The 26,525-nt window shown below is 44.2% G+C and overlaps 1 protein-coding gene across 3 annotated transcripts; it reads right to left on the bottom strand.

Moving 5' to 3' along the window:
• Positions 1-12,520: 12,520 nt before the first annotated feature.
• Positions 12,521-18,022, bottom strand: LOC109898311 (leucine-rich repeat-containing protein 3B-like). 3 transcript variants are annotated; one of them, XM_020493246.2, is made up of 3 exons: positions 17,898-18,022; positions 17,563-17,775; positions 12,521-13,757 (listed from the first exon to the last, which is right to left on the bottom strand). In XM_020493246.2, the coding sequence occupies exon 3, from the start codon at positions 13,708-13,710 to the stop codon at positions 12,856-12,858; it is 855 nt and encodes a 284-aa protein (XP_020348835.1). In that variant the 5' UTR covers positions 13,711-13,757; positions 17,563-17,775; positions 17,898-18,022; the 3' UTR covers positions 12,521-12,855. The 3 variants fall into 3 exon arrangements, with proteins under 3 accessions (XP_020348835.1, XP_031689742.1, XP_031689741.1); XM_031833882.1 differs by having other exon boundaries at positions 17,563-17,756; positions 17,898-18,013; XM_031833881.1 differs by having other exon boundaries at positions 17,563-18,013.
• Positions 18,023-26,525: the final 8,503 nt, after the last annotated feature.

The following is a 26,525-nucleotide window of genomic DNA, read 5'->3' as shown; positions in this document are numbered from 1 at the left end:
ATGGGTGGGTGCTGCTATGGTGACCAGTGAGCTGCGATAAGGCAGGGCTTTACCAAGCAAAGACTTGTAGATGACCTGGAGCCAGTGGGTTTGGCGACATACGTAGTGAGGGCCAGCCAATGAGAGCATACAGGTCACAGTGGTGTGTAGTATATAGGGCTTTGACAAAATGGATGGCACTGTGATAGACTACATCCAATTTGCTGAGTAGAGAGTTGGAGGCTATTTTGAAATCGCCGAAGTCGAGGATCAGTAGGATAGCCAGTTTTACTAAGATATGTTTGGCAGCATGAGTGAAGGATGCTTTGTTGCGAAATAGGAAGCCGATTCTATATTACATTTTGGATTGGAGATGCTTAATGTGAGTCTGGATGGAGAGTTTACAGTCTAACCAGACTTCTAGGTATTTGTAGTTGTCCACATATTCTAGACAGAACCGTCCAGAGTAGTGATGCTGGACGGGCGGGCAGGTGTGGGCAGCAATCGGTTGAAGAGCATGCATTTAGTTTTACTTGCATTTAAGAGCAGTTGGAGGCCACGGAAGGAGAGTTGTATGGCATTGAAGCTCGTCTGGAGGTTAGTTAGCACAGTGCACAAAGAAGGGCCAGAAGTATACAGAACGGTGTCGTCTGCATAGAGGTGGATCAGTGAATCACCAGCAGCAAGAGTGACATCATTGATGTATGCAGAGAAAAGAGTCGGCCCGAGAATTGAACCCTGTGGCACCCCCATAGAGACTGCCAGAGGTCAGGACAACGGGACCTCCAATTGTACTCACTGAATTCTTTCTGAGAAGTAGTTAGTGAACCAGGCAAGGCAGTCATTTGAGAAACCAAGAGTCTGAGTCTGCCGATAATAATGTGGTGATTGACGGTAGAGTAGATTCAAGACATAATGTACAGACAAAGCTTTGGTAGGATGTGAGTACATTGGAGGTAAACCTATGCATTGAGTGACGATGAGAGAGATATTGTCTCTAGAAACATCATTTAAACTAGTCGAGGTCACCACATGTGTGGGAGGTGGAATGAAAGGGTTAGTGAAATAAGGCAATAAACACTAAGCAAAATGGACAAGGCATATTGTCATTAAGGAGAGGCATGCATAGCCGAGGGATCATAGGGGTCTAGTGAGTAGCTCGGCGGGCTGGGGACACGGCAATTCAGACAGCTAGCGGGCCGGGGCTAGCAAGCTAGCAGAAGGGACTTAGAGGGACATCGTGACGGAAAAGAAGTCTGTTGGAGCCCCCTCGTGCTGTTACGTCGGCAGACCAGTCGTGATGGACCAGCAGGACTCCGTGTTGTAAAAGGGCCGTCATTGAGGTGCCTGGCCAGCGAAGGGGGAAATGCCACAATATGCGAGGCTATGAGCCACAATGGGGTCCTCCACCGCCATGCCACCCTTGGACCATACAACACTGCCCATCTCCTTAGTTTCCTGAACACCTTTACATGACAACCTTTTTTAGCCAGAGCAGAGAGTGCCAGGTGATCCAGAGCAGCAAATGTATGTTCTAATTTCGAACAATGTGATTTCCGATCGGGCTTCTCAGGTCTGCAACTGGCTCCATAACCTTCTCCCACAATATTAGGCCGTCATTCTGTATAAGGATTAGTTCTTAACTGACTTGCCTAGTTAAAAAATGATCAAATAAAATTTAAAATATTGCCCATTTCTCAACCCCATTGAGGAGTTGTTTTCAGCATGGCAGTGCAAGGTGTATGATCACAAACCCCACGAACGTATGGCCCGTCTCCAGGCAATGGCCCGTGGTGACTTTCCAGCAGAGTCCAGTCTGGGGTGGATGCGTCATGCCAGAAGATATTTCCCCCGCTGTCTGGTCATGGAGAATATATCGCCTGTGTCACATTAGTGTGATCTCGGTTGTCGCTAAGTTAGATTCATGTGCAGGGAGGACATGATTATGATTGCTGTGTTTCAATTTGCAAGATGTCTGCGGGGGTTGGAGAAATTGGCTAACTGTTTTGTGTTTAGAGTTTTGAGTACCTGAGATGAAGTTTCAGAAAACTTGTCTTAACAGTTGGGAAAAACGGTAATACAAGAAATATGATATTTTGATACTTAACCCATGTGCTGTAAAAAATGACCCGCCACTGTGTTTAACAGCAGAGAAAACTCCCTAAATGATTTTTTTTTCAACTTGAACTTTGATGGCTTTTCCTAGAGTGACCCCAACATTAGAAAGAGTGAAACATCACCTTAGGGTCATTTTTGACCCAGCAGTTATAAAATAATTTACACACCACAAAAACCACAAAGACACACACACACATACACAATGAGAAATTGAGATTATGTGTGCTACTGATTGAACTCAGCCAGCAGCCCCTGAAGTGGAAGATCACCATGGTTGGCACAGTTAGAAAGAACAAGCCTGAGCTCCCCCCTGCACTCCATTCAACAAGGGGGAGAGAGGCCTTCTCATCAAAGTTTGCATTCACCCCCACCAGCACTCTAGTTTCTTACCTCCCAAAGAGGAACAAGAATGTGGTCCTCCTGAGCACACTGCACAAAACGGCTGAGAACAGTGATCGCGAGGACAGGAAGCCAGCCATCATCCTGGACTACAACCACAACAAAGGAGGTGTGGACAACCTGGACAAGGTGATTGGAACTTACAGCTGCAGGAGGATAACTGCCCGCTGGCCCATATCACAATGGCTTTGTGATATGGAACAAGATCAACCCTACCTGGATGCCTGATAAGCGGAACAAGAGGAGGCTGTTCCTGGAGCAGCTGGGAAAGGCACTTGTAAACCCACACATTGAAAGAAGGGAGCACCTCCCACGCACAGCAGCCTCTGCAGCACTTGTGAAAGCTGTTCAGGGGGCTGAATCTTGTCCTGATCCACCTGAGACTTTAGCTGGGGCAGGCAAGAGTTGGAGATGCCAATTCTGCCCCCAAAGAAGGACTGTAAAACAAATACTATGTGCTGCACATGTGAGAAATATATCTGCAAAGTCCATGCACACACACTTGCGTACTGACCTACATGTACTAGTTAGAGTTGATTGATTTATGTTCTTCACGTTTTTGATTTGTATCAATGATGGAAAGACCTGTGTGTTGTCCTTGTTAATGCAGACGGAGAAGAACTCCAACTAAATTTTGTCCCGCACATGTATATAGTTGCAGAGAGTCCCTGTAATCCTAGATTCAGGTTATTCAGGTGAGAAAAAACATCACCCAGATAGGCCAGTCGTGTGAGAAACTCGTCATCATGCAAGGGGTCAGACAAGTGAAAATTATGGTCAGTAAAGAAAACTTTAAGTTTGTCTCTCAATTTAAAAAAAACACGTCAATACTTTGCCCCTTGATAACCAGCGCACTTCTGCATGTTGTAAAAGCGTTACATGATCGCTGCCCATATCATTGCATAGTGCAGAAAATACACGAGCGTTCAGGGGCCTTGCTTTAACAAAGTTAACCATTTACACTGTTGTGTCCAAAACGTCTTTCAAGCTGTCAGGCATTTTCTTGACAGCAAGAGCCTATTGGTGGATGCTGCAGTGTGCCTAAGTGGCGTCGGGAACAAATGCTTGCACGCGTGTTAGCACGCAATTATGTATCCCTGTCATTGCTTTTGCCCCATCAGTACAGATACCAACATGAGCAGCAGCTACGTTTGGCTACATACGGACCGTTAGTGGAATTCCTGCGAGCGAGTAATAGCTCATGTGATTGGATGTTAATTATTTGACTAGGCTACCTGTATTTGACATTGTGTTGTTATTTCGCTGAACACTAGATGGTTTAATTTTATTTTGGCAGTGAAACGAGGCTATTCAGGCAAGAAAAATACATACATTTTTTATTACGTTCATTTGTACAAACAATAGTACGCAAGTATAAACACCATGGGACCACACAGCCATCATACTACTCAGGAAAGAGACACGTTCTGTCTCCTAGAGATGAATGTACTTTGATGTGAAAAGTGCAGATCAATCCCAGAACAACAGCAAAGGATCTTGTGAAGATGCTGGAGGAAACAGGTATAAAAGTATCTATATCCACAGTGAAACGAGTCCTATATCGACATAACCTCAAAGGCCGCTCAGCAAGGAGCTGAGCTCCAAAACCTCCATAAAAAAGCCAGACTATGGTTTACAACTGCACATAGGGACAACGATTGTACTTTTTGGAGAAATGTCCTCTGGTCTGATGAAACAAAAATATAACCTTTTGGCCATAATAACCATCGTTATGATTGGAGGAAAAAGGGGGTGGCTTGCAAGCCGAAGAACACCATTCCAACCGTGAAGCATGGGGTTGCAGCATCATGTTGTGGGGGTGCTTGGCTGCAGGAGGGACTGGTGCACTTCACAAAATAGATGGCATCATGAGGATGGAAAATTATGTGGATAAATTGAAGCAACATCTCAAGACATCAGTCAGGAAGTTAAAGCTTAGTCGCAAATGGGTCTTCCAAATGGACAATGACCCCAAACATACTTCCAAAGTTGTGGCAAAGGACACCAAAGTCAAGGTATTGGAGTGGCCATCACAAAGCCCTGACCTCAATCCCATAGAACAATTGTGGGCAGAATGTGCAAGCAAGGAGGCCTACAAACCTGACTCAGTTACGCCAGATGTCAGGAGGAATGGGCCAAAATTCACCAAACTTATTGTGGGAAGCTTGTGGAAGGCTACCCAAAACATTTGACCCAAGTTAAACAATTTAAAGGCAATGCTACCAAATACTAATTGAGTGTATGTAAACTTCTGACCAACTGGGAGTGTGATGAAAGAAATAAAATATTAAATAAATCATTCTCTCTACTATTATTCTGATATTTCACATTCTTAAAATAAAGTGGTGACCCTAACTGACATAAAACAGGGAATTTTTACTAGGATTAAATGCCAGGAATTGTGAAAAATTGAGTTTAAATGTATTTCGCTAGGGTGCATGTAATCTTCCGACTTCAACTGTATACAGTGGAGCAAAAAAGTATTTAGTCAGCCACCAATTGTGCAAGTTCTCCCACTTAAAAAGATGAGAGAGGCCTGTAATTTTCATCATAGGTACACTTCAACTATGACAGACAAAATGAGAAAAAAAATCCAGAAAATCACATTGTAGGATTTTTAATGAATTTATTTGCAAATTATGGTGGAAAATAAGTACCTTCCGCCCCTAATAATGTGAAATGGAAACGTCTAAGAGCAACAACGGCTTAGCCGCGAAGTGGGTTTGGCAGATGCCAGGAGAACGCTACCTGCCCGAATGCATAGTGCTAACTGTAAAGTTTGGTGGAGGAGGAATAATGGTCTGGGGCTGTTTTTCATGGTTTGATTTAGGCCGCTTAGTTGACTGGCCTACACAGAACCCCGACCTTAAGCCCGTCGAACACCTTTGCGAGCCAGGCATAATCGCCCAACATCAGTGTCCAACCTCACCAATGTTCTTGTGGCTGAATGGAAGCAAGCCCCCGCAGCAATGTTCCAACATCTAGTGGAATGCCTTCCCAGAAGAGTGGAGGCTGTTATAGCAGCACAGGGGAGAACAACTCCATTTAATGCCCATGATTTTGGAATGAGATATTTGACAAGCAGGTGTCCACATACTTTTGGTCATGTAGTGTATGTATCCTGTGTGTTCAGAACAGCAATGTCACCGGAATGTGTAACGAACATGAAATGTACAACTGAAATACTCTTGTCTCAACAATGAGCTACAATATTCTTAATCAAGAAAAAGTTTGCTCAAGGAATATTAATGAGACTTGAAGGAAGAATATGTTATTTTTATGAATTTATTCATACTATTTCATCCTTCCACAAGATATCGTCCTGACTCAGAACTAGGGTTGCTAACTATGCTGGCTGATCGTTCAATCTATCGGTTTGATTGCCAGAGACGCGACCCAGTCATTCAGTCTTTTTGTTCTGTATCCATGGATGCGACCCAGTCGTTCAATGTTCCATTGCCATACTGGCTGGCAACGTTCTTATCCCTTGCTTGTTAGCTAGCCAACTACGGCTAACTTACAGTCACGTCAAAAAAAATGCAGCCAGAATAACAACGGTAGCTGCATTTGCATTTGTTTAAACTGTTTTCTAGTGAAATTTATTTGGATACATCCAAAGCAACGAGCTAATGAGGCGCGATTTCACCTGGCATTGAAAATGTGCTCTCGTCAGGACACTGTTGTTCAGTGGAGCTAGCCAACAACACTGCTAACACAATCACTTCAAACTGAAGCTGGAAAGACTGCATTTAGTTTCTTTTGACCTTTTTCAATTGATATTTCCTTGTATATATCCATTAAAATTATGCCAGCTGATTCATGACTTCTGCTGACTGAGAAACGCTGCCAGCCTGTCTGCCTCGTCCCGACACATAGTTCATTACTATGGGACAGCTGGAGAAAGAATTTGAATATTGAGACAATGTTGCAAATGTTGGAGAGACAAACAGCAAGGTTTATACAAATCTCAACTGTTGAAAATGTTAGTCTAAAAGAAATGTGAGATAATGTCTAGATGCTTTTTATAGTGGAGATTAAGTTTATAAATTGACTGGGCTGATGAGACAGTGGATTGTGCAGTCAGATGGAACAGAGTAAATAGGCATGTCATAGATTTAGCCGGTGGTCATTTGTGGATTATTAACTTGATGGTTCAAGCCCTTAATGCTGATTGGCTGACAGCCATGGTTTATCAGACTGTATACCACGGGTATGACAAACATTTATTTTTACTTCTCTAATTATGTTGGTAACCAGTTTATAATACCAATAAGACACCTTGGGGGTTTGTGGTATATGGCCAATATACCATGGCTAAGGGCTGTATCCAGGCACGCCGCATTGCTTAGTTCTTAAAGAACAGCCCTGAGCCCGTGGTATATTGGCCATATACCACACCCATTCGGGCCTTATTGCTTAAAAAAACACTGTCTGGACTGCGGTTTTAACCAATTAGCGTTCAGGATTAGACCCACCCGTTGTATAATAAAGCACAAACACGTGCACATACAGTTATCATTCAAGTCGTCATTCTACAAAGGCAGGACCACCTTGCAGCATCCCATCCTGACACCTGATATACGCCTGATCCTGAGCAGTCCAGAGGAGCAGAGAGTTGGTGGAGACAGAGCACGCTCCATTAGATTGGATGGATGTGTGACACCCTATCCGGAGTGGCCTGTGTCTCATTACCTGATGGGGTAACCAAAAATGCAGTTTTAAGAAGAAAAAAACAACAAAATTTGACAAAGGATTCAAGAGCAGGCTATATACAGGGGGTACCTGAACAGTGTCAATGTGCGGGGCACCGGTTAGTCGAGGTACGAGGTAATTGAGGTAATATGTACATGTAGGTAGTTATTAAAGTGACTATTAAAGTGACGAAAGTGTAACAGCAACGTAAAGGTGTGTGGGGGGGGGGGGGGGGGGGGTAATCCAAATAGTCTGGGTAGCCATTTGATTAGATGTTCAGGAGTCTTGTGGCTTGGGGGTAGAAGCTGTTTAGAAGCCTCTTGTACCTGGAGTCTTTTGAGTCTTTGACAATGTTTAGGGCCTTCTTCTGACACCGCCTGGTATAGAGGTCATGGATGGCGGGAAGCTTGTGATGTACTGGAATGTACGCACTATTATCTGTAGTGCCTTGTGGTCGGAGGCCGAGCAGTTTCTATACCAGGCAGTGATGCATCCAATCAGGATGCTCTCGATGGTGCAGCTGTAGAACCTTTTGAGGATCTGAGGACCCATGCCAAATCTGTTCAGTCTCCTGAGGGGGAATAGGTTTTGTTCACGAGTGTCTTGGTGTGCCTGGACCATGTTAGTTTGTTGGTGATGTGGACAACCTACTCCACCACAGCCCCGTCGATGAGAATGGGGGCGTGCTCGGTCCTCCTTTTCCTGTAGTTCACAATCATCTCCTTTAAGTAGATTTGCCCATTCAATTGTTGGGAGCATATAGAGTGTGCAACTTCCTTTCTATATATCTTATTGTTTTTTTACTGTTTACTCATGGTTAGTCAGCCCCTCCACAAACATTTTTGTGTGTGTGTGTCAGCTCATGCTTTTCACTAGGAAATTGCAGTGAGTGACATCCTTCGTACAATTCAATCCTTCCATTGCTATTACTAATTCTGCCACTTTCTTTTTATTATGATTTACTTTAGCCCATTTTTCTCCCCTATTTCCCTATTCCTATTTCCCCTATTTTGGCACCAATGTGTCGGAGGAAACACCGTACACCTGGCGACCTGGTCAGTGTGCGCTGCGCCCGGCCCGCCACAGGAGTCACTAGTGCGCGATGAGACAAGGATATCCCTGCCAGCCAAACTCTCCCTAACCCGGACGACGCTGAGCCAATCGTGCGTCGCCCCATGGACCTCTCGGTCACGGCCGGCTGTGACAGAGCCTGGGCTCGAACCCAGAATCTCTGGTGGCACAGCTAGCACTGCAATGAGACCACTGAGCCACCCGGGTGGCCCCATCCTGCACTTTCACAGAAAGCAAAATGCTGCAAGTACACCAATTATTATTTTTTAAGTATATGGAACCAAAATTAAATCCCCTGCCAATTTGAGGATATTCCACTGCCTCAGGTGAAATAAGAATTGAACTGCTAAGTGGCTGGCTAGCCCTACACTACACTGGCCATTCTGGTTCATTTAGCTATTTTACCTGTATATATCAAAGAGGATGGAACGCCACAGTCTAGAACAGCAGATACCACAGTGTGTGGGAAGTGTGGACCAAGCTCATTACTACACAGGCCTGTCATTATACCAGCACACACAAAACCTAGGAACTTTAGCCTTGAATCTGCAGTTCTACCATGCAGTAACTACAACGTTTTGTCTAAATGAAAGGCTGAGAGAGAGCGAGAGAGAGGGAGAGAGAGAGAGAGGTCAGAGTGCTCTTCCATTCAGTAAGTGTAGGTGGACAGAATAGATTATGGGAGGCCTCAGCCAAGGCTGGGTGTTAACCTTGATTCCGTTTTTCACAGACTCGCTCCTTCTTGGTTGGCTAGGCAACAATGTAAGTATAGCATCCATCTGGGTTAAAGCATGGCATTGGTGATGTGGGGACAAAGTGGACTCGCTTACCAGCTGGAGTGGGTTTTGTTCTGCAGGCGGCTGTAGCAGGACATGATTTGGCTCCTGATGTCGGCCAAGCTCCCAGTGGTGACTCTGCCCCAGGCAAGGTTACCCATTTAGATGGTGGGTATGCACACAGACACACGCACACACACACGCAAGCACGCGCACGCACACGCACACGCACACGCACGCACACACACACACACACACACACACACACACACACACACACACACACACACACACACACACACACACACACACACACACACACACACACACACACACACGTTAGCAGCCCCACTGACTGCACCACACTAGCTAGTCAGTGGGAGAATCAAACAAGGAGCTAGCCAATGAGATAACATCTGAATGCATCTGAAGAAATAGATATGTTGCATCAAGCATGGAGCCCCTTTACAACTCCCACAGAGACAGTTCCTTTCAGAGAATTATATATATATATATATATTTTTTTTTTTAAATCTTATCTTTGATGCACTATAATATCAGACACAGCTGGAGATTGAAATGGGAAGCAATTAGTGGACTTGATTGCAGAGGTGAAATCAAGCAAACACAAGACAATTTAGGAAATGAGGGAGACAGAGAACAACTGTTCTGAGATCTAATCAGGAGCCTGAAACCAAGCTTCATTCTCTCTGCTGCTATTCTCTACCTTTTGTAAACAATGGAGCGAGTGTTACATTGCAGAAGTAATCAGTGAAACTCCAAAGCTCATTCAGGGACATGGACTGAGAGGACTTGTTCCCTCCACCTGCAATTAACCAGCTGACACATGGGGAGGAGAGAGGGTTGGATATGAGCTCAGAAGAAGTGTGTGTGTTCCTATACCCATCTTCTACTTTCAGCAGTATGAGCTATTCGCCTAACACAACGCAAATGAGTCCTCAATTTGATTTCTGAGAGGACACGGCATTTAAAAATGAAGGGGAGAGATTTGCGTTTCCTTCTCCTGAGAGAAAGTCCAAGTACTTACTACAGAGTGTAACTGAGGAGCAGAGCAATGAGTCTGGTTTCAGAGTGACAGTGGTGTCTGAGAACAGGGATGTTCTCAGACACCTGGACACTGTTTGAATGACACCTATCAAGCCTGCCTTACATCCAGGACACTGTTTGAATGTTACCTATCAAGCCTGCCTTACATCCAGGACACTGTTTGAATGTCACCTATCAAGCCTGGCCTTACATCCAGGACACTGTTTGAATGACACCTATCAAGCCTGCCTTACATCCAGGACACTGTTTGAATGTCACCTATATCAAGCCTGCCTTACATCCAGGACACTGTTTGAATATCACCTATCAAGCCTGCCTTACATCCAGGACACTGTTTGAATGTCACCTATCAAGCCTGCCTTACATCCAGGACACTGTTTGAATATCACCTATCAAGCCTGCTTTACATCCAGGACACTGTTTGAATGTCACCTATCAAGCCTGCCTTACATCCAGGACACTGTTTGAATGTCACCTATCAAGCCTGGCCTTACATCCAGGACACTGTTTGAATGACACCTATCAAGCCTGCCTTACATCCAGGAGAGAGAGAGTGAGTGTGTTTAATGACGTTCAGCTAAGAGGAGACCTCAGACTAACAATATGATCGTTTTTAGCTGTAGGCTATACACTCTTTTATAAACTGGGTAGTCTGTTCCCTAAATGCTGATTGGCTGAAAGCGGTGGTATATTAGACCATATACGGGTGTGACAAAACATTTATTTTTACTGCTTTAATTACGTTTTAACCAGTTTATAACAGCAATAAGACACCTCAGGGTTCATGATATATGGCCAGTATACCACGGCTAAGGGCTGTGTCCGGGCACTCTGTGTTGCGTTGTGCATAAGAACAGCCCTTACCCGTGGGGTATTGGCCATATACCCCCCGTGGCTTATTGCTTACATAGCACTCATGTACAGACATTCTCCTACTGCAATGTGTATGGTAATGTGACTGAGTCCATTTGTCCATGCACATAAACACATGCTAATGAGGGCGATGTATCCGTGTCTGTAGGGCAATGTATCCGTGTCATGACTGACATTTTTAAGACCGAACAGGCTATACTGTATAATTATGTCAACTATATTTATTTGTGTGTGCATGTGCGTGTGCATGATTGACCCTCAGGGTTCAGTATCAGATTGGTGGTGTGTATGTCACCATGGCCATTAGAGCTCAGCTGCAATTTCCACAATGACAGATAAATGCAAGGGAGAGAGAGAGGAGAGAGAGAGAGGCTACCCCCATTTTCCCATCCTCCACAAATGAGCACTCAAGATAGACAGAAAGCGGACAGACTGTGGCTAGATACTGTACCACGGTCAAGGGGCAGGGTTTTAATAGTTCCAGTAGGACAGGAGAAACATCATTCTGTATTGATTCCCATCCTACGTCATGATGTGGGAGGCCAGGGGGGATCCCATCGGCAGGCCCAGTTTCCAAACGGTGAGCAAGGATCAAATCTATATCATTTTTATTTCAGCCTGAGTGTGTGGAGTTTTACCGTGTGCATTGTGGCTGTCGTGTGTGTGTGTGTGTATGTGAGACAGAAGTCATATTCAGTGCAGTCTGTCCCTAAAGAAGATTCATAGTTCTAAAAGACATACCCGTTAGTGAGATCAAAGGAATTCATGAGGCTTGGAGGAAATTGAAAGAAGACTTCAGACAGTGAACTCTTTTAAATGTTGTTTTTTTTCTTTCTTTTTTTACAATGACTTGTTGGACCCACTGATTCATATTTCTAAACTAGTTTTGCCATCGTGCACTACGGTCTGTCAAATATCATAATTCAATATAATGAACACATTGTTCACTTAAAATGAATGAAAAGGTGACATGTTCAGGCGGACTTTGTGAGAAATGAAATATTACATGCAATACAACTGGGGAAAAAATATGCTATTGTGGCCAAAATAAAAAAGGAAGGAGCATTTCAGGATTTTATTGTTTCTGGTAAAATGTTTGATGATTACATGGGGCTTCTCATCCAGAAAATAAAGATCCAACATTCAATGAGTGCAGATGCTGGTCGAATAATGCAGTCTCTGTTACACTGCCAAGCACAGTATTATCATTAATATGGGGACATTTGATGACATCGTGCATTCCTGATTAATAACGAAACGGTGCCCTCGGCAGTCCATTGTGAAATAGTTATGCATTTGACAACCTTTCAATACCTCGTTGGAATTCAATGATTTTCAAATACTTACATAAAGACACAGACTGATTTGCAAATACATTTAGAATATTCACAAACGTGTCAAATAATTCCTTCATTCGTATAACAAACAGCTATGTGGGGGAAAAATAAGAGTCTTCATTTCATGACGATTCATCAAAGAGTGTGAATTTGTCTGAATGAAATGTTACCTTGAGGTATTGCGTTTCCAATGGATTACTGGTGAAACCCTGTACAGTACAGTAGTATCCCGGTCTATTTCCAATGGATTACTGGTGAAACCCTGTACAGTACAGTAGTATCCCGGTCTATTTCCAAGTTTGTGCATTTCCTTTTATGATCCCTTTGAGGTGTTTGGCTGTTATTTCCTGTGTCTCTACCTGACCTAGGTAAATATATGTCAAATACTACAGGTGCGCTTGATTTAGCTTACCTACTACCTAAGAATCGTCCCAAAAGTGCAAACTCTACCCCCTTGCACAGCAATCAAGCTAAATCAAGCACTTCTCCAGAATTTGAAAGTACCTGACAAAATGCATTTTGACCCAGGTCTGGTAATTTACTCACACCACTGTGCTGAGTTTAGAGGACTCCTCTGGCCTGTCCAGTTTGCTGGGAAGGGACTTGAGGTACTCCAGGTGTCTCCGTGCATCCTCCTGGTTGTGCCTGACATAATACACCAGGTAGGAGATGACCATGGCGAACCAGCCGAACATGGTCACCAGCATGGCCACGTCCGTGGTCCTCTTGAGCCCTGCGCACAGGTCCAGGTCGGCCGCCACCATGATGAAGGGCACCCCTGTATCTATGCCAACGTCCTTGGGCTCCGAAGTGTGGCACACCACGCCAGCCAGTGAGGCCGGTTCCAGGTCCAGCCGGGGCATAGACACCTGGAGGCGGCAGTCACAGTGCCAGGGGTTGTGGGTGAGGTTGGCCTGGGCCCTCAGGCCACCCAGGACCTCGGGCTCCAGTGTGGTCAGTCTGTTAGAGGACAGGTCCAGGCTCCTGAGAGAGGGGACCAGACCCCGGAAGGCCCCCGGCTCCATCTGAGTTAGCTCATTGTGGGAGAGGTCCAGCTCGTTGAGTAAAGGAAGCCCTGCAAAGGCGTCGGCGGGGATGGTGGTAAGGAGGTTACCGTCCAGGTAAAGTCGGCGAGTGTCATTGGGCAGGTCATGCGGCACCTCCGCAAGGTGCATGTTGCTGCAGCGCACCACCCTCCCGCCGTCGGCCATCTCGGAGCAGTAGCAGCTCTCGGAGCAGCCGGTGTTTGCCCCGTGGAGGCCCGTGGTGGTGGCCCCGAGCGCCAGGCTGTGCAGCAACAGGCATGCCACCAAGGAGTGGCACAGCAGCCACTCTGCCAGCAGCGGCATGGTGGGATACAGGCATACCCTCCTGGAAGGACACAGCCCCTGGACCATCAGCCAAGACAACCCTGCATAGGTCACAGCTTCACCAACCAGCCGGCCTGAGAGACAATGAGGAAAAATGTCAGAGCGAAAATAATGAAGAAAAGGAACGGGGACAACAAGTGATTGCAAATAATATCAGTGTGGCAGAAGCAACACAGAACCATCTCGGTGTGAGTAATCCAAATTTCCATACAAGTGCCAGGTGTTATTTTTAAACCCACTTTGATCCTGACTGGGCTAATTGTAATGAATTGGCACTTGTGACATGACGAACAGAAAATGACAAAACACAGCTGTAGTGTAGAGGAGGAGTGGGATAGAAATCAGCGACGGCGTCATCCGTGCGTACAGATGACAGATAATGTGCTTCCTGCCAGTGCAGTGATGGAACTCTCGTTGATTGGCATGTTTTTTCCTCTCTCGTCCCACTTCAACATTGCCGTGGAGTGACTTTGCATTACCATAATCCTGCTCTGATCCAGTGTAACTAGGGAGACAGACGCTCAAAATATATATACGGTCATGGTTATTTTAGCATGCAAAGTACTGTCAGCCTCTAATGGATTCAGAGTGAATATCTCTGAAACTCAGTCTTAGGGTCTCTAGGAACCTACAGTACCTAACCTAACCCGGTTTGTAGGATGTAGGCTATGGGCTAGATTAAATCAGATTTGTCTTAACCTGCGATAACCGACAACTGCATAGCAGCATTATTGTTTTCTGCGATGTCAGACGTGGAACTACATCTGGAGCTGTCGAGTCAGCAAGCGACTTGGTGCAGCCAATGGACATTGCCATTGGCTGCACCAAGTTGCATTAGTAGAAATCCCATGCAGAATTTCTACAAGTTTCAACACTGTGTGTTGTAATCTACAACTCGATTTGGCTGATAATCAACCCTCATTTCATTTAATGATTTTAAACTTGAGTGTCTGTTCTATAGAGCCTACACTTTCTCGTTCTGAACTTTCTAACACAGGTGGGATTTAAGGACAGGTGTGTTTTCGTGACAATTTAAATTTAAATTTTATTTTACCTTTATTTAACTAGGCTAGTCAGTTAAGAACAAATTCTTATTCTCAATGACGGCCTAGGAACAGTGGGTTAACTGCCTGTTCAGGGGCAGAACGACAGATTTGTACCTTGTCAGTTCGGGGGTTTGAACTTGAAACCTTCCGGTTACTAGTCCAACGCTCTAACCACTAGGCTACCCTGCCGCCCCAAACAATGACGACAAGAGCAGCCGCTCACCGATTTGACTGCTTCCGAACACAGTTACACCTCCGAAGTCGCCTAAACAAAAGCAATAAAACTGCTATGCAGTCGGCGGTTGTTGCGGGTTAAGGGTTCTATTCAATCTGTATCGTTGAAGCGTTCCAGATTGTGTGGTAGAAAAGTGATGGGCATTTCCGTTTGAGCCGACATATGCACACCTATCGGGAATGCAGTCTCTGCTAACATTTCAATTTCAATCACGCTGTAATAGAGCCCTAATGCTGGAACTAATTGAATCTAGGGCTGAGTCTGTTTGGATGTAGCCTATGTCTGCAGCGGTAAGTAGGTCATCTTTGGGTCATTTAGTGTAAGTACATTTTGGGTCAATCAATGTAATGTTTCCGGGCCCATCGGTTCTGGAAACCCACTTTTCACTGAGACCCGACTCAGGTAACAGACTCTTGGGCAGCGCTGTCTGAGGCAGGCTGAGGCGCAGTAAATGCCACAGTCCAGTATCGTTTTACCAATCCTCTCTAAACCGCATAGAATATGTTTCCCCACTGACACAAAACCCCAGAGAAAGTGTTATGAGTTGGACGGGACGCTCAGCCGTTTCACCCCAACACAACTGTAGTCTAGAGCAGGGTTTCACAAACTCGGACACCCTGAAGGGAACGTTTTGGTTTTTGCCCTAGCACTTTCTACACAGCCAATTCAAATAATCACAGCCTGTTGAGTACAGTTACAGTACATGATGCCTGTATGCAACAGGTAGATGTGATGGGATGGGAGCCATGTTGGATATTAAGATACCAGGTAAGAAAACCCTGGCCTAAAAGGTCTAAGAACCTTAGGAGAGCTTTTTTGGTCTTAGGCTAGGTTGGTTTTATGGATTCATGCTCTTCATAATTGTAAATCTTGCACATAAAAACTGTAAACATATTCTTCCTAAAGTATTCACCAGTGTACAAAAATGTAAAAAAAATTATATATAATGAGAACTTCAAATAAATAAAACAGTAACTGGTATATTTACTTCCAACATGGCTCCCATCCCATCAGATCTGCCTGTTGCATACAGGCATAATGTACTGAAACTGTACTCTATCTGGCCGTTCGTTCAGCTTCTGGGAAATTAGCTCTATCCGACCAGACGGGCTCCACTTAGGCTGGTTTACAAATGACATAATCTAAGAGTGGCTCTTAAAGTCACATTACGAAAGGCAGCACGGCTCAATAAGAAGGACTGCGTCTCGCACACAGTCTCCTCAGAGCCAGGGTGAGGGATGGCCGAGTGTCTGGGAGGCCTGAGTGGACCATATAACAACCGCATTAGTGGTACATGTCACAGCATGTCAAAGTCTGGTTTATTGGGGTTCTGCTGAATGCGTGAGGAGGAGAGGGGTACAACCTAATAAAGAAAATGACGAGAGGCTAAACATAGCATCATTTAACTTGACAACCACTAATTCCAAACAATACAGAACCCCATGATCTAAGTGGAATGGATTGATATACTGTGTGACTGTACTATAGTGTGTGTACTACAGTGTGCAGCAGTGTGTGAGCGAGAGTAGGCTCAGTAGTTAATTTGCTCAGTTACATCAGTTTTTTTCCTAACGACTTAGCACTATATAGGCCAAGATAGTATTCGATATAAACTCTCTCAGTTACTTATTGTGTCCTGCAATAAGAAAAGCTGATGTATCACTGTATAAACTGTTAATGTATATTAAAAATACCACAGGGCCTGGTGTACAGTGTGCACTCGCTGTCTGACTACAAGAAGAACATTTGAATGCATTAGATTAGACTATCCTCCCAGTAAGTGATATGGGGGAACTTGCAATTATCACGCGAAGGAAGGCCTCATGCTGTTATCCTATCCTGATTCCTCCCTCCTCCTCCTCCTCAGTGCAGCGATGGATATTCTCTAGTCATTGGTTTGACGTTCACACGGTTTTAACCTTTGTGCGACGGAGCGTTCATGCAATAGAAGAAACTGTCTCGAGGCTTGCCACTGCGAGCAGAGTTTACACAGACAGAAAACCCTTTTCCACAGTGGACACAGGATAGAAGTGTTATTGCAGGAATACTGGGGAAAAACCTGTATTCAGATTGTTCCTAGTACATGATGTTTAGCAACTTTGGCTAAAGTAACTCTAAACATTTGTTTTGCATGTGAATTAGTTTCTCTGAATCGTTTCTTATATACAGTTCCTTTCAGCCGGACTGCCAGGCATCACACAAAAAACCTCTTGCAGACACAGTTCTAATACATTCAAACATTCAAAATGTGGGAACTTAATACATAAATTGATGCATTCTGCAAAGTGCAGGACGTCAACAATCCTCTGCAAGGAATTAACCTTTGGCACATACAGTAGGCTATTATGAATTCATTGGGCCACTGACCGAAATTGGAGGTGTTTTAGGGATAACCTACATAACTTATTAATGATGGAATATTGAGGTGTAGTTTACAAAAGCATATCATATCCCCCTGAGATATGCTTTTGGAAAATACACCTCAATATTCCAACATGACAATGAAAATGAAAAGGTACCCAACAATATAAAGGACATATGTATTAATTCTATAATCAGATGCAAATGCAAGGCTGGCAAACATAAGAGCTTTCTTACCACTTCAGCTTTTGTTGTCTGGGAGAAGAACATTTGTCAGCATGTTTCACAGAACAGCGTCCATATCTCAAATGCGTTTACAGTACCCGCTTGCAATTCAGCGCAGCCGGAGAATCCGCGTCACAACCCCATGGACTGGAGCCTGCTTACCAGCTTTCAATAACGACAGTTGTTGCCTCTCCGCTCCCCGCGATCTAGTTGAAATAAACACGACTGTAAATATAAAGAGGGACAAGAGGATCCGTTACCAAAACGTAACCTATTCTTGTCTTAAAATTGTAATATCAAGCCGTCATACGCAGGCACAGGAGCGTTGAAGCATAAAATCTCCTCACCACACATACACCACCTGCTACAGTAGATGGTTACTGCTGCGCTGTGCGCTCTGCTGTGCGCGTCAACCCACATCGTGACTTCTGAGAGGCTGGAAACCTTTCCATGATTAATGTCATGCGCAGCCTTCAAGGGACGTGTGTAAAGGCTGTGAATGCTGAAATGACCTGCGCAGAATTACGTTTTCTGAACAATTATCCGAGCAATACAATAGCCTATGGTCACATGGGAAGTAGGCTACTAATGACTAATTCGTACTTTCTAATGAGGGATTGTTAGAGATACAATCTCAGAGATAACAATAATCTACAAAATGCTGACTATCCAAATTATAGACCATCTCTGAGTGCTTCCAAGTAGAAAAACGGGGATATCTAGAACCTAAAAGGGTTATTCGGTTGTCCCATAGTTCTACATGGAACACAAAATAGTTCTACCTGGAATCAAAAATGGTTCTCCCATATCGACAGCCGAAAAACCATTTCTGAACCCATTTTTCTATGAGTGTAGGCCTACGTCTATATGCAATGAGTGCTTCTGACTCTTGACACTAACTCTAGTTCACTTGAACTACAGGATTAACTGAATGACAACAGAGACTAAATGCAATTGTAATGAATAGTTTGGGGTAGGCCTCATCTCCAAGGAATGCTTCTTGTGTGTTAAGCGGAGCGACACAAGGGAACCCAAGAGCAAACCAAGATGAGGAAACAGGGATGAATGAACCAACATATTTATTGTTACACAGAGAAATATGGAGTGCAGATCCAGGGCAGCTTGGATGAGTTGCAGAAAAACCAGACTGAGGTTGGAGTTGGCTGAGTAGAACAGGGTAAACAGGTCCTGAGGGGAATCCAAGGTAGTGGTGGTGAGTAAAATCCAGAGCAAGGTACTTGGGTGGTGTAATGTGGAAAAGGAGCCAGAGACTGCAATGAGAAAATAAACAGTGTCAGGCAGGGAAGCAGGCACAGCAGAGTAACAAGATCTTGCGTAATCGTAAATGGCTAGAATCATGAACTGACTGAGCAGAGATTACAATTTGGCAGAGTGGAGTTGTCAGGACTGAGTATTTGTAGAGGTCTTGATTATGGAACGAGTTGCAGCTGGTAGGGATCTGCTCTGACTTCAGCACATCTGTCTCCAACCACACAGAGAGGGAGAGAGAGAGTGTACAGGGGGAGGAACTGCAGGTCAAGAAGACACCGGATGAACACCAGAGGGCGTAGCAGGAGCAAATGTGACAAGATGCTGATGACAGGTTGCCCAATGCTGGGCTGCTGGCATCGAAACCACCGCTGGGAGAACGGAGTTCAGTTGACGGGGCCTTCCGTTGGTGGGGGTGGAAGGTCGTTGGAAGACTGCTGCTGCAAAAAAACAAGTGAGAGACACAAGGGTTGAGTTGACATAAATACTCCCCTAGATGTTTTCCCATTGGTTGGAAGAATGGAAAGTGATTATTGCACGAGTGAGCCAAGAGGTTGTCCAACAATTGTGGTGGAATTGCTTTAGTGTGCCATGCTCATAGGCTGAAGTTAATAGGTGAATGACATTTCACAGGCTTGCTAATAGTAATGGAGGGGGACAGTCGTGATGCTATGCTGACGAGGTGACATTATCCCCTCATTCTATATAATTTAAATAACTCTAAGATTATATTTGGAGAACAGCAAAAACAAGCAAAAATGACACCAGCCATTATCACAATGGTTCCTGTAGCTTCATTCACCTCAGTCGATCTACAAACACATAGTCTATTAGCTAAATAATTAGCCGCTATACATTAATGGGGATAGGCGGGGCAATTGTAAATCATGCAGCGCTGTGTGTCACGATCACAGATTTTAGAGAAACAACAAATGTCGGTACTTATATGGTTGAAGTCGGAAGTTTACATCCACTTAGGTTGGAGTCATTAAAACACATTTTTCAACCACTCCACAAATTTCTTATTAAAAACTATAGTTTTGGCAAGTTGGTTAGTACATCTACTTCGTGCATAACACAAGTAATTTTTCAAAAAATGAGGAATTCACCGTATCACAATTCCAGTGGGTCAGAAGTTTACATACACTATGTTGACTGTGCCTTTAAACAGCTTGGAAAATTCCAGAAAATTATGTCATGGCTTTAGAAGCTTAGGCTAATTGACATAATATAAGTCAATTGGATGTGTACCTGTGGATGTATTTCAAGGCCTACCTTCAAACTCAGTGCCTCTTTTCTTGACATCATGAGAAAATCAAAATAAATCAGCCAAGACCGCATAAAAAAGTTGTAGACCTCCACAAGTCTGGTTCATCCTTGGGAGCAATTTCCAAACACAGGAAGGTACCACGTTCATCTGTACAAACAACAGCACGCAAGTATAAACACCATGGGACCACGCAGCCGTCATACCGCTCAGGAAGGAGACGCGTTCTGTCTCCTAGAAATTAACGTACTTTGGTGAGAAAAGTGCAAATCAAATCAATGACAGAACAACAGCAAAGGACTTTGTGCAGATGCTGGAGGAAACGGATACAAAAGTATTTATATCCACAGTAAAAACGAGTCCTATATCGACATAACCTGAAAGGCCGCTCAGCAAGGAAGAAGCCACTGCTCCAAAACGGCCATACAAAAAGCCAGACTATGGTTTGCAACTGCACATGGGGACAAAGATCATACTTTTTGGATAAATGTCTGGTCTGATGGTCTGATGAAACAAAAATGGAACTGTTTGCCAATAATTATTACCATCGTTATGTTTGGAGGAAAAAGGGGGAGTTTTGCAAGCCAAAGAACACCATCCCAATCATGAAGCACTGGGGTTGCAGCATCATGTTGTGGGGGTGCTTTGCTGCAGGAGGGACTGGTGCACTTCACAAAATAGATGGCATCATGATGTAGGAAAATTATGTGGATATATTGAAGCAACATCTCAAGACTTCAGTTAAAGCTTGGTCGCAAATGTGTCTTCCAAATGGACAATGACCCCAAGCATACTTCCAAAGTTGGGCAAAATGTCTTAAGGATGACAAAGTCAAGGTATTACAGTGGCCATCACAAAGCCCTGACCTCAATCCTATAGAACATTTGTGGGCAGAACTGAAAAAGCGTGTGCGACCAAGGAGGCCTACACACCTGACTCAGTTACACCAGCTCTGTCAGGAGGAATGGGTCAAAATTCACCCAACTTATTGTGGGAAGCTTGTGGAAGGCTACCCGAAACGTTTGACCCGAGTTAAACAATTTAAAGGCAATGCTACCAAATACTAATTGAGTGTATGTAAACCTCTGACCCACTGGGAATGTGATGAAAGAAATAAAAGCTGAATTAAAACATTCTCTCTACTATTATTCTGACAATAAAGTGGTGATCCTAACTGGCCAAAAACAAACATTTTACTAGGATTAAATGTCAGGAATTGTGAAAAACTGAGTTTAAATGTATTTGGCTGAGGTGTATGTAAACTTCCGACTTCAACTGTAAGTGTTTCATATCAGCTGAAAGCTTAAATTCTTGTTAATATAACTGCACTGTCCAATTTACAGTAGATATTACTGCGAAAAAATGCCATGCTATTATTTGAGGAGAGCTCCTAACAACAAAAAACACTTTTTTCACCGCGATAGGTTTAATACATTCACCGCTGAAGGTGAAATGTGTACTTACATTCTGAAATCTTGCTCTGATTTATCATCCAAAGGGTCCCAGAGGTAACACAAAGTGTCGTTTTGTTAGATAAAATCATATCCTAAAATGGTCCATATAGCATGCACGATCGATTTTGTATGCACTCATTCAATTTGCAAAGAAAGGAATCTGTGAAAATCTAACCCTAAACGTTGTTTCAACCAGTCAAATCACGTTTGAATTTATTCCTCAGAGATCCTAGAAAGTAACCAGACTTCACTTGGGGCGGTAGGGTAGCCTAGTGGTTAGAGCGTTGGACTAGTAACCGGAAGGTTGCAAGTTCAAACCCCCAAGCTGACAAGGTACGAATCTGTTGTTCTGCCCCTGAACAGGCAGTTAACCCACTGTTCCTAGGTCGTCATTGAAAATAAGAAATTGTTCTTAACTGACTTGCCTAGTTAAATAAAGGTAAAATAAAATTTATTAGGAGTGTAGTATATCCTATAGGACACCAAATTTGGTCAGAGAGTGACGTCTTCAAGGCACGCCGATGACGCGGGCGGTCTTCACTTGATTGACTGTAACTTTGTCAAATAAGCACCAATCGAGGTCAAACAAAGCTAGATAGCCAAAGAGCTGGGAAATCTGTTGCTGCCAACATTTTCCTTTTGGACAAAAATTATAAGAATATGGAGAGTTATGAAGTTATGAAAACGGGGTGTTTTGCAAATGTTGAACTCATAATATGACTACTAATACTGGAAAAGCTAAATCAAAGTCCAAGTATACAGATTTGACAATATACTTGCAGAAAAATATAATGTGAATGCAAATGTCTCGTTCATGATTTGCCCAAATGTACCTGGATGACTTCACACTAAATGTAATGTAGTTTTCTCATACTTTAAGTTATCCGTCTGAACCTTTGCACATACACTGGTGCCATCTTCTGGACACCATCGGAATTACAACCAGAGTGATGGCTAGATGTGGGACCTTTCTGTTGCATTTCAAAGATGGTGGTGGAAGATTTTCTTCTACCAGATCTATTGTGTTATATTCTCCTACATTCAATTCACATTTCCACAAACTTCAAAGTGTTTCCTTTCAAATGGTACCAAGAATATGCATATCCTTGCTTCAGGGCCTGAGCTACAGGCAGTTAGATTTGGGTATGTCCTTTTAGGCGAAAATTGAAAAAAAGAAGAGGGAGGCCCTTTATCTACTTCTCCAGAGTCAGATGAACTTGTGGATACCATTTTTACGTCTGTGTCCAGTATGAAAGAAGTTAAAGGGAGTTTTGCAGCCAATGCTAACTGGCAGTAAGCATAATGACCCGAAGTCTACAGATATCTGCTAAAACCGGGGATTACAAATTATATTATAATGTAATACAGAGGGATCTGTTAGCGGGAAAAGTATTTTATTAGCACAAAGTAAACAAATAAATGTTTTTTCCTGCAATTCTACATATTTTGGCGCAACTTATGCAATGTTAATATGAAATCTGAGTGAGAGTGACTAGCAAAATCAATGGGGGCTCCCTGGAGACCAGGGCTCCTGGGCTCGTGCCCTGCGTGCCGGGTCGGTAATTCGGCCATGATTACTACAAGTTGAGATAGCTGGCTAGACTAACTAGACTAATTTACCAATCTTATACATGTTAACTGGCATGGGCTAATTGAGTGACTGTCAGTGAGTGACACACAGTATAACTAGAGGATAACCGATGATGTACAACAAAGTTTTGAAATTGCACCTTGTGTGTTCTACTATTCTTACTTAACAGTAATTTGAGGCCCAGACTGACAAAAATAATGAGAATAAGTCGACCTTCAGCTACACTGTCTGTCAGCCATTGTAAAATAGGCCTAAAGAGTCAAATTGTAAGCTATGAGACTATGTTCTCAAAGGCTATCATCTCTAGGAAAGAGCACCCTGCTTGATATCTGATATGGCTGAAATAGAAGGAGGAATCTCCTTGAAAATGTGTTTATGGAGGATATCCATTAAGTGTAGTGGAGAAGAGAGAGAGAGAGAGAGAGAGAGAGAGAGAAGACTCACTTTCACCTGTCTCATTAAACAGAAAAAAAGAAGGATGAGGATAAAAAACTATTGAATGCAGCTCTGCATACTTACTGATAAAAGAGATAGAAGCGTGACTAAAGGAAGGTTAAGGACAATATAATTACATAAGAAGGAGTGCACATGTACCGAGTAGCAAGACAATCATATATTTAAAGGGGTTGAAAATAACCTCAGAAGAGAGGGTGTGAAAGGCAGGGAAGGAGAGAGAGAGAGAGAGCGAGAGGGGGGAGGAAGGGAAAGAGGGCGAGAGAGAGGAGTGTGTTGAGGAAAATGGAGCACGGGAGAGGGGAATGGAGAGAGCTGTCAAATTCTTACTTGCTTCCTCAAGCCTTGTTTCCTCAATTCCTTACAAAGCTCGTTGGAGGAAGAGGCCTGGGAGAGAGACCTTAATTCCTCTTCTCTAGTGCAAGGATGTGCTGGCTAGTAACGTTTTGACACACAGACAGGGTTTGCAGCTGCAATGGGGAGCCGTAAGGGAGCTAAAGACTAACGAGTGTCACAGAGGTCGTCAGGATGGAAGTTTGCTTTGAGAGGACACCGATGCTCTGTCTCTCACCCCTCAAGAACACACTGTCGCAACGCTCCGATTGTCCTCACAACGCTCCGATTGTCCTCACAACGCTCCGATTGTCCTCGCAAAGCTCCGATTGTCCTCGCAACGCTCCGATTGTCCTCGCAACGCTCCGATTGTCCTCACAACGCTCTGATTGTCCTCACAACGCTCTGATTGTCCTCACAACGCTCCGATTGTCCTCGCAAAGCTCCGATTGTCCTCGCAACGCTCTGATTGTCCTCGCAACGCTCTGATTGTCCTCACAACGCTCTGATTGTCCTCACAATGCTCTGATTGTCCTCACAATGCTCTGATTGTCCTCACAATGCTCTGATTGTCCTCGCAAAGCTCTGATTGTCCTCACAACGCTCCGATTGTCCTCACAATGCTCTGATTGTCCTCGCAATGCTCTGATTGTCCTCGCAAAGCTCCGATTGTCCTCACAACGCTCCGATTGTCCTCACAACGCTCCGATTGTCCTCGCAAAGCTTCGATTGTCCTCACAGCGCTCTGATTGTCATTGCAACGCTCTGATTGTCCTCACAACGCTCTGATTGTCCTCGCAACGCTCTGATTGTCCTCACAACGCTCTGATTGTCCTCACAATGCTCTGATTGTCCTCACAACGCTCTGATTGTCCTCGCAACGCTCTGATTGTCCTCACAACGCTCTGATTGTCCTCACAATGCTCTGATTGTCCTCGCAAAGCTCCGATTGTCCTCGCAACGCTCCGATTGTCCTCGCAACGCTCTGATTGTCCTCACAACGCTCTGATTGTCCTCACAACGCTCTGATTGTCCTCACAATGCTCTGATTGTCCTCACAATGCCTTGATTGTCCTCACAACGCTCCGATTGTCCTCGCAAAGCTCCGATTGTCCTCGCAACGCTCTGATTGTCCTCGCAACGCTCTGATTGTCCTCACAACGCTCTGATTGTCCTCACAATGCTCTGATTGTCCTCACAATGCTCTGATTGTCCTCACAATGCTCTGATTGTCCTCGCAAAGCTCTGATTGTCCTCACAATGCTCTGATTGTCCTTGCAATGCTCTGATTGTCCTCGCAAAGCTCCGATTGTCCTCGCAACGCTCTGATTGTCCTCACAACGCTCTGATTGTCCTCACAATGCTCTGATTGTCCTCACAACGCTCTGATTGTCCTCACGACACTCCTCAAAAGCAATCCATTTCTTTCTGCCATTACGCTAGATCGCCCGCAAGTAATCTCTCTTGTAATCTACAGTTCATTGTGCTAGAGTGCCAGCATGGAATGCAGTACTCAATAATGTTACGTTTTTTTATGCTTGGGAAAGGAAAGTTCAAGGCAATAAGAGAACATTTTCTGAAGTGAAGTTCGTTATGTTTTGGCTGAGGCTTTGTGTGTACATGTCTGTCTATATACAGTAGACACCAGACCAGGCTGCAGTTTACATTTTCCATCTCTGCCCAACTTTCCCTGACTAGTGTGCGTCTAGCCAGTGTTCAGTATGCCTCGTCAGACCTCTGACTGCAGGAGGAGTGTGATGGTTTTATAAAGGAAGCTCATTAAAGCTGCACGGTGTCTCCACACCTGGTGTGTGTGTCTTCAGCCCTGATGCCTTGCCCCCTGTCCCTTGTCAGCCCTGGTTAGCTTCTAAGCCAGGCGCAGCTAGTTTTACTGGGTGCTGCTGGCTGACAGGTGCCCTCACACATAAAGGTTCCACACACCTGTTGCCAGGCTCACACATACACCCACTCAGGTATAATAAATGACACTCAGGAGAAGACACACACACACACACATTTGTTTTACTATCCTTGTGGGGACCAAACAATTGATTTCCAATCGAAATTGACACACACAGAAATATGTTTTATATATAAAAATGTAATAATGAAAAGGATGACATGACCGGCAGCCCACGGGCCTTAGAAAATGTATTTTTAAAAGACATTTATGCAATTTCTCTGTTATACTAATCTATAATGACCTTTTGGATGATCAGTGGACCAAGGTGGGCCGGGCCGGGTTTTCTCATTGGCTGAGGTCACGCAAATTTACATTCAAAGTCAAATTCTACATCAGCAAAGAGACCTGCTCCGACTCTGTCATCAGTTAGACAGATCATGGGCTGAAAACCCCCAGAAACGGTGCCTGTAAACGTCAGAAGAGCATATTCTACATGGTCACCTCACTCAAAACGTTCTATGTTTTGTGTGTCTAAAACCGGTATTTGGTCAAACAGTAAAGTGCATTATCGTCACGGTTCCTGTAAGTGTCCGCTCTCCCCATGTGCCTGTGCCCTCACTGGGGCCTGTTGCTGCAATGAGCGAGCCACTCTCCTCTCACCCCATGCGCTCGAGAGAGAATTTTTTAAAATTCTAAACATTCAAC

Source organism: Oncorhynchus kisutch, linkage group LG10 (assembly GCF_002021735.2).
Source record: "Oncorhynchus kisutch isolate 150728-3 linkage group LG10, Okis_V2, whole genome shotgun sequence".
Lineage (NCBI taxonomy): Eukaryota > Metazoa > Chordata > Actinopteri > Salmoniformes > Salmonidae > Oncorhynchus > Oncorhynchus kisutch.
This window is presented reverse-complemented; position numbering and strand designations above follow the sequence as displayed.

What these genes read in the sequence shown, in the direction of transcription:
- LOC109898311 (XM_020493246.2), bottom strand. Translation starts at nt 13,710, where the DNA reads ATGGTCCAGGGGCTGTGTCCTTCCAGGAGGGTATGCCTGTATCCCACC.